This window comes from Austrofundulus limnaeus, unplaced genomic scaffold, assembly GCF_001266775.1.
Source record: "Austrofundulus limnaeus strain Quisiro unplaced genomic scaffold, Austrofundulus_limnaeus-1.0 Scaffold201, whole genome shotgun sequence".
Classification (NCBI taxonomy): domain Eukaryota; kingdom Metazoa; phylum Chordata; class Actinopteri; order Cyprinodontiformes; family Rivulidae; genus Austrofundulus; species Austrofundulus limnaeus.
Genome location: NW_013952603.1, coordinates 465,895 through 474,369, shown reverse-complemented (window position 1 = coordinate 474,369; position 8,475 = coordinate 465,895). Strand labels below are relative to the sequence as shown.

The window sequence follows — 8,475 nt, the reverse complement described above, 5'->3', positions numbered from 1 at the left end:
CAGATCCACTGATCCTTCAGCACAGAGCATCTTCAGAAGACAAGTTGATAAAATAAATTTAAAAAATCTGCATTGTTCGATACAAGTACATGTATTGTTGCACCCGTAGTAATAAACCACTGGATGGGTTTTAAAGAAACTCTCAGTAATTAAAAAGAAACAAATACACTTTTTGAGTCAATTGAATTCATCAGAAAAATAATTAAAAATACAAAGCTGCACTTATCTGAAATTACAATGAAATTATTGTCTTTGGTAGATTATTTCTTAAAACAGTGCTTCTTGGTAATAAATCTGATGCGGTTGGAAAGTCTGTTAATTTCCCTTTTAAATGGAGCCACATTAGTAAGGAACATGCATTTGTGGGATGAGCAGTAGAGTATTTGGGTTGCACACATGAAACATTTGCCAAATCTTCCATGTTATAAACAAACAGCTTATTTTACTGTTATTAGGGCTGCAACTATGATAACAATCAATTAATCAGGGGGAAAAACATCTTTAATTTTAACCACTTTATACAAAATAGAAAATTTGGACTGACRCAGCAAATCTCACAAAAACCAGGTTGCTGTTTGAGAATTGTTACTATATTAAATGTAAAGCATAAATAAGAAAACTTTTGTCACATAGCTTCAGTAAAAAAATTAATGCACACAAAAATATACACAAACGTGTGCTGTGTCCTTGAAAGTCTCCATATTTTCTCTCCATGAGCGTAACATGAAAAAAAGTGAACCATTATAGTGAAGTCCATGCTTTCTAATTAAACATCACATTCACAAGTGTAAAAGTTTCCCTCTTTTCTGACTATAAACATCWGCTCCACTTGTCTGTTGCTCTGAATCAGAACGAACTGAACTTGTGTAGCACCTTATCAAAGCTCTTTACACCTACAGTCACACATTCACACACTGACGGTGGTAAGCTACATTGTAGCCACAGCTTCACTGGGGCAGACAGAGGCGGCGCCGCCACCATCGGACCCTCTGCCGGCAACCTTCTGGTTCCAGGATGACTCCCYAAACCAGTGTKTCCCAAAGTTGAGGTCAGGACCCAAGTTGGGGTCCTGACAAAATTTTCTGAATTAATTACATTTTTGCCTTAGTTGTTACAAAGGAATGAGGTTAGTATATTTAAAATGGATAAATGTAGTATAAACATATTGTTACTATGCCCATGTTTTGCTGACCTGATACAAATGTTTATCATCCAAACATAGTTGGGCACAGGTCTCTGCTACTGTTATTTTGTGGGTCAAAAGCTGAAAAGTTTTGGAACCAGTGCACTTTGGTTCCCAAAGCTGGGCTTGAACCCAATTATGAGTCATGAAGCACCTTGGATAATCTCCAGAAATCAATTTAAAGGGTAATAAAATAATTGCTGATGTAGTACAGCGGGTAAAATAAGTATTGAACACGTCACCATTTTTCTCAGTAAATATATTACTAGAGGTGCTAATGACATGAAATTTTCACCAGATGTTGGTAACAACCCAAGTGATCCATACATACAAAGAAATCAAACCATAAATGTCCAGAAATGAAGTTATTTGTAATAATGTGGAATGGCACAGGGAAAAAGTATTGAACACATGAAGAAAGGGAGGTGTAAAAAGGCATGGAAAGTCAAGACACCAGCTGAACTCTCTCAGTAATTAGAAAGCAAGCCTGCCCCTTGTCAGTGCAAGTTAATATCAGCTGGTTCAGTCCCAAATGATGGCCAGGTATCACACAAGAACCATCTGATGATGGGTAAAAGTAAAGAGCTCTCTCAAGACCTTCACAACCTTATTGTTGCAAAGCATAATGATGGCATCGGTTACAGAAGAATGTCTAAACTTCTGAAGGTTCCAGTGAGCACTGTTGGGACCATAATTCAGAAGTGGAAAGAACATTATTTCACCATAAACCGACCACGACCAGGTGCTCCTCACAAGATTTCTGACAGAGGAGTGATAAGAATGATCAGAAGAGTTGTCCAAGAGCCAAGGACCACTTGTGGAGAGCTTCAGAAAGACCTGGAATTAGCAGGTACGTTTGTTTCAAAGAAAACAATAAGTAATGCACTGAACCACCATGGCCTGTATGCACGCTCACCACGCAAGACTCCACTGCTGAAGAAACAGCATGTTGAAGCTCCTTTAAAGTTTGCTGCACAACATTTAAACAAGCCTGTGTAATACTGGGAGAATATAGTCTGGTCAGATGAGACCAACATTGAACTGTTTGGATGCCAGAATACACATCATGTTTGGAGGTCAAATGGCACTGCACATCAGCCCAAAAACACCATACCAACAGTGAAGTTTGGAGGTGGGAACATCATGGTGTGGGGCTGTTTTTCACCATATGGTACTGGCAAACTTCAAATAATTGAAGGAAGGATGAGTGGAAAAATGTACAGAGACATTCTTGATAAAAATCTGCTTCCATCTACCAGGATGATGAAGATGAAACGTGGCTGGACATTTCAGCAAGACAATGAGCCCAAACACAAAGCCAAGGAAACTCTCAGTTGGTTTCAGAGAAAGAAACTAAAGCTGCTGGAATGGCCCAGCCAATCACCTGACCTGAATCCAACAGAAAATATATGGAAAGAACTAAAGATCAGAGTTCATAGAAGAGGTCCACGAAACCTTCAAGATTTGAAGACTGTTTGTGGAAGAATGGGCCAAAATCACACCTGAGCAATGCATGCCACTAGTTTCTCCATACAGGAGGCGTCTTGAAGCTGTCATTGACAACAAAGGCTTTTGTACAAAGTATTAGATAAATTTCAGTAAGTGTGTTCAATACTTTTTCCCTGCGCCATTCCACATTATTACAAATAACTTCGTTTCTGGACATTTATGGTTTGATTTCTTTGTATGTATGGATCACTTGGGTTGTTACCAACATCTGGTGAAAATTTCATGTCATTAGCACCTCTAGTAATATATTTACTGAGAAAAATGGTGACGTGTTCAATACTTATTTTACCCGCTGTATTTTCCCTATAATTATTACAAAAACACAAAATAAGTATAAATAAGTATTTATATTTGTGTACAAGCTGTTTAGATTCTCAAAAAGCCTGTGTTTTTAGGGTTATTAATGAAGTTTGTGTACTCAGACCAGTAATATTTTGGGGTCACAAGTTTTTGCCATGGATATTTTGTGGGTCAGAAGATAAAAAGTTTGGGAACCACTGCTCTAAACCACTCCACCACACACACACTTTAACTCTAAGAAAATCAAAGTCCTGTTGTTTGACAATATCACTTTATTGGGTTATTAATAATTACGCAGACCACCTCTGGAACATTACAGGAGGGTCTCTTCAACAAGGCAGCTCAATTCGACAGTTGGAACGGCCGCTTGTAGGTCCCGGCTTTAATTTCCGCCTCCCTCTGATCCTGAAACAGAGAAGACAAACAGCAGAAATATCAGCCTCTCTTCACCTTCCAGACATTTTCTCAGCTGCACTCTTTATGATTTTCAAGCATTTTCCTTGAAAATCGAACAGTGATAATCTAGAGGTTGAATCTCAATGACAACTGATGGAAAAAAATAATTAATCCAACCACTATTTATTCGGCATTTTTTGTCTAATATGAACTGATCTACAGTTTAACTACAATTTTAGGAGAAAATCCTATTTTAGATAGCTTTCTGGACAAAATTACAAATAATAATAAAAAAAAATCACAACTAATGTCACAAAAAGTACCTTAAAAATAAAATTATTAATGAATCAAGACATTTCAAACATGCACGCCTCTTCTGTTACCACGTTTGGTAAAACTCTGACACAGTGGCAACAGGTTACATGCAACCTCAGACACCAGAACCCTCCTGAAGCTTTAGGTCTCGTACCCTGTTTGTTTTGAAGACGTAGTAAAGAATAAAGAGGGGCACAACTCCAAAGGTGAAACCAAGCAGGGACGTCTTTTGTGTGGGTCTGAAGTGTTCGTACGTGTGGGCCCTGGCATACATCCACTGGTTCAGGGCAGGGTCTTCCTGTAAGGACAGATGATCACATTTCAGTTACTACTTATTTATATTTAGTCTTTTGTTTACACATGGTCACTCGCAAGTCCAAAAAATTGTCATGAATGTATATTTGAACAATTGTTTCCGTCCAGTTTACTTTTTATGTACTTACTGTATCTGAGATATACTTAACCATGTCTATCTAATAGGGCTGTATATTGGCAAGAATTTGGCGATACATATCATGACAGAGGGGTCACGATACGATATATCCTGATATATTGCGATACTGTAAGCAAGGCGATATATTGCGATTTTTTTGTCCAAAAATTCTATTAAATAAAAACCTCTTACTGAAAAAAAAAGGCTAATGTTTTCTCACAATGCTAATGCTCTCTTACTCTCTGGCGCTCAAGAGGTAGAGGAGCCAAATGGCTGGCTCACTGCTGCCAACTAGTGGTCAGAGGCTGAACTACAACATAAAAATGAACGGCTGGCAGGAAGGTTGACATTAACTAAAAATCGATACAGGGCTTTAGAATATCGATACAGTATCGGGAAATGAAATATGGCGATATTTCAGTGTATCGATATTTTCTTACACCCCTACTATCTAACACTATACTTGGCTTTTACTAAAAGTATACAAAATGTTTAAATATACTTAGTCTATATTAATGTTTCAACTTTTGGCCAAGATAAACTTTAGTAGTACACTGAAAGTACATTTTCACACAGCCTGGTTTATTTGTAGTATATTTCAAGATTAAACTAAAAGTATACTTAGAAGATTACTTTCAGTGTACTTGTATACTTTCATAAACTTATTGTGGGCCAATTTAGTCCTAGACGTGTACTTGTTAGTAAATTGCTAGTATTTTAGTGACATGGTAAAAAAAAAAGTACACTTAGGGAAATACACTTTTGTAAGTACATGTCATTAAGCATACTAATGTATACTTCTTTTGGTAAGTTTATAAACTTAAAAAGACATTATAACAGTATACTTAAAGTATTGGGACATGCGTGTACCAAAGCCGGCTGCTCCACCACTACACCACAGCTGCCCGTATACTTGATATACTTAAACCTATACTCAAGTATACTTATTAAAACTTCAAGTGTAGTTCTTTGTGCTAAAGGACATATTGCCCTCCTACAGCTAACTTTATAACCTTCATACATACATGTTTTTATTCTGCCCCTGAGGCATGATGAACTAAAAGGCCATTGTGCGACTTTGTTCTGTGGTAATGTAAACAAAAGGATAACAAAAAATACAGGTAATAATAAATTGTGTTTTATCATAAACACAACATACAGAACCCTATGCTAAAAGTAGTGATAATAAAAGACTAAAAAAAAAATAACACATTTTGCCTCCTATTTAACACAAATATTATTTTGACATCTCTGAATTTTTAACTTTTAAACCAATTTTTTTTTCACTTTCATGGTTTTATCTTTAACTGCTTGTTGTTTTGACTGTCTTGAGTGTGCATATACATGTTTTATCAGCTTCTAGCCAAGTTTCTGACGTTTCTGTAGATACTAAATATGTCCACGTTTAACTAAAAGAACTTTTAGTAATTAAAGTAGAAAACCTTTGGGCTTAAAATATAAATGAACTAAGTGGCGGGCCAAACTTTGGTCACTCTGGCCCACAAGCCACAGGCCTACCTTGTCAGGACTAATAGGCAATATATTGTGATATATTTGCTTTTTCTTTCTGATAATGGTTGTACAGCACTTTTTCTGTGAAAGGCGCTATATAAATAAACTTTTATTTACTTAATAATACAAACTGTTCCAGAGAAAAACCACCTTCAGCACCTTTAGCGTTAGCTTGGGAACATTGTGCATCGTACATAAATACTAAAATAATGCAGAGTTGGGCTTCTGTAAGCCTAATTTGTCAACAGATAAAGGAAATAAACCAGAATATAAATAAATTACACAGCAAACGTCAGGGAAAAGGCTGGCTAAATAAACAAACAATAGCATGCTAGCTCCCTGGCCAAGCCTGGCTAACATAAATGACTGACATAAATCGTATTTTTATCGTCGTAAACCAAAGATAGTAACAATAATATACATTATATTAAATAAACATCGGTTCCTGTCTAGTCGCTAGAAAATGCTATCATTCCAGAAAGTAGACGCAGCCCTCCCGCAGAGRCGCTAGCAGCTAGCCACTTACGACGAGCCCCTTCCTGTGCGGGTTATTCAGCTGCAGCAGGTACTGCCGCTTCAGATTAGCCCGGATGGCCGCCCGCGTCTCCTCCAAGCGTCTCTTCTCCTGAGAAACGCTGAAATATTCATTCGGATCCAAAGTTTTCGGCCGCTCGGACAAGGGCAAATCTTTGATATCCACCATGATGGATTCTGGTGCGTGACTTCGTGAAATCTCGCGTTGAAACGTCGTAACCACGGCAACGGTGGATAAACAACTATGGCGRCTGCCGGAGAGGAAGAAAACGCGGACCGTGGCGGCGAAGATGATCGYACATGTGAAGAGGAGCGGAGTCTAACAGAAGGAGAAAAGGACTCGGACACGGCGGTCCAGAACCGAGCAGAACCCGAAACCGGAGCCGCTCAGGGGTCCGGTCATCAGCGACCGCCGGTCGTTGAGTTTTTCCTCAACTATCTGTTTGAAAACAACATGACAGAAACGCTCCTCTGCTTTGAAACGGAGTGGCGTGAGWTGGAGCAGAAAGAGCTGCTGGACGCCCGGCGGGTCGAGCCGGTACCGGACGTGTACGTTGAAAACCAGCGCCTGCGCGGCGAGCTGAGAAGCGCTCTGCGGGRGAGGGAGGAGTGCAGGAAGGCGGCTTCTGTCGCGGCGGGGATGCTGGCCCGGGTCCGGAGGGACCGGGACCTGTACCGGAACAAGCACAAGCAGGGTCTCTGGGACCTGAAAGGACTGAAGAAGGAGGTGAAAAGACTCAAAGAGGAATGTGACGTTTATGGAGAGAACGTGAAGAGGATGAATCAAAAATACCTGGCGGCTGTGAGGCAGGTCAGGCTGGCTCTGGACAGCCAATCAGACGCCTCCTCTGAAGGGAAGAGCAGGATCAGCCAATCAGATGCCTCCTCTGAAGAGAAGAGCAGGATCAGCCAATCAGACGCCTCCTCTGAAGGGAAGAGCAAGATCAGCCAATCAGATGCCTCCTCTGAAGGGAAGAGCAAGATCAGCCAATCAGATGCCTCCTCTGAAGGGAAGAGCAAGATCAGCCAATCAGCTGCCTCCTCTGAAGGGGAAGAGCAGGATCAGACAGCCAGGGGTCAAACACTGTGACCCGGGTCTTCAGATCCCCTGAAAAGAACAATTCATTCAAATAAAAAAACAAAAAGTTTAAACAACTGAAACAATGTCACGTGTTTCATGTTGATTCCACAAAAACTGATTGTTCCACATGATACAAAGAGAAATATCTGCATTATTACACAATAACAATTTTCAAACTTGTTTCGTAATTTTTTTGCGTTTAAATAATCACTAAATCACTCACAATCAATCACACAATGGTGTGTGTGTATAACACTTGATTTTGTCACATTTTCAGGGCTATTCACCTAAATTGCTCCGGGGGCCACAGGGTCCGAACATCCAGCAATTAAAGTCATTATGTAATTAAACTAAGTATTACAAAGAACTGTTACCTTTGAAATAGTTTATTTTGCTGTATTTAATCATAAATAAAATACAGAACCCTGTAATAAAAAGTAGTGATAATGAAACAATAAAAACAAAAACAACACATTTTGCCTCCTATTTAAAACAAATATTATTTTGACTTCTCCAAATTTTTAAATTTAAACCAATTTTATTTTCATTTTCATAGTTTTATCTTCAACTGCTTGTAGTTTTAACTGTCTTGAGTGTGCGTGGACATGTTTTATCAGCTTCTGGCCATGTTTCTGTAGAGACCTAACATGTCCACGTTTAGCTAAAAGAACTTGTAGTAATTAAAGTAGAAAACCTTTGGGCTTAAAAGATAAATGAATTAAGWGGCGGGCCAAACTTTGGTCACTCGCGGGCCAGATGTGGCCCACGGGCCGCCARTTGAATRGCCCTGCCTTGTCAGGACTAATAGGCCTTATGTGGAGCAAAATCGGGTCAAAATAGAGGAACATAACTTTTGGGTTAGGGATTAGGTTCAGGGTGAAAATGTGAATTGAGTTTAGGATTACACAGTTTAGTCTTCAGAAATTAATGTTAGAGAATAAAATGTTTTATAGAAACAAACGTGTGTTTTTATCTTTGTAGGGAAACAAACGTGTGTTTTTATCTTTGTAGGGAAACAAACGTGTGTTTTTATCTTTGTAGGGAAACAAACGTGTGTTTTTTTATCTTTGTAGGGAAACAAACGTGTGTGTTTTTATCTTTGTAGGGAAACAAACATGTGTGTTTTTATCTTTGTAGGGAAACAAACGTGTGTGTTTTTATCTTTGTAGGGAAACAAACGTGTGTGTTTTTATCTTTGTAGGGAAACAAACG

At 38.9% G+C, this 8,475-nt stretch overlaps 2 protein-coding genes across 2 annotated transcripts; one reads left to right on the top strand and one right to left on the bottom strand.

Moving 5' to 3' along the window:
* Window positions 1–3,244: 3,244 nt before the first annotated feature.
* Window positions 3,245–6,376, bottom strand: ndufb4 (NADH:ubiquinone oxidoreductase subunit B4). The gene is made up of 3 exons (XM_014018766.1): window positions 6,175–6,376; window positions 3,858–4,001; window positions 3,245–3,397 (listed from the first exon to the last, which is right to left on the bottom strand). The coding sequence occupies exons 1-3, from the start codon at window positions 6,349–6,351 to the stop codon at window positions 3,335–3,337; spliced, it is 384 nt and encodes a 127-aa protein (XP_013874220.1). The 5' UTR covers window positions 6,352–6,376; the 3' UTR covers window positions 3,245–3,334.
* On the top strand, window positions 6,358–7,337 carry LOC106524792 (sperm-associated antigen 16 protein). Its single transcript, XM_014018765.1, has one exon. The coding sequence runs from the start codon at window positions 6,427–6,429 to the stop codon at window positions 7,270–7,272; it is 846 nt and encodes a 281-aa protein (XP_013874219.1). The 5' UTR covers window positions 6,358–6,426; the 3' UTR covers window positions 7,273–7,337.
* The last annotated feature ends 1,138 nt before the right edge of the window (window positions 7,338–8,475 follow it).

Excerpts from the sequence above, each read along its gene's own strand:
- ndufb4 (XM_014018766.1), bottom strand. The coding sequence starts at position 6,351 with ATGGTGGATATCAAAGATTTGCCCTTGTCCGAGCGGCCGAAAACTTTG. Across the intron at positions 4,002-6,174 it reads CGCACAGGAAGGGGCTCGTC|GAAGACCCTGCCCTGAACCA; the intron begins GTAAGTGGCTAG and ends CTGTCCTTACAG. Across the intron at positions 3,398-3,857 it reads ACGTCTTCAAAACAAACAGG|GATCAGAGGGAGGCGGAAAT; the intron begins GTACGAGACCTA and ends TCTCTGTTTCAG.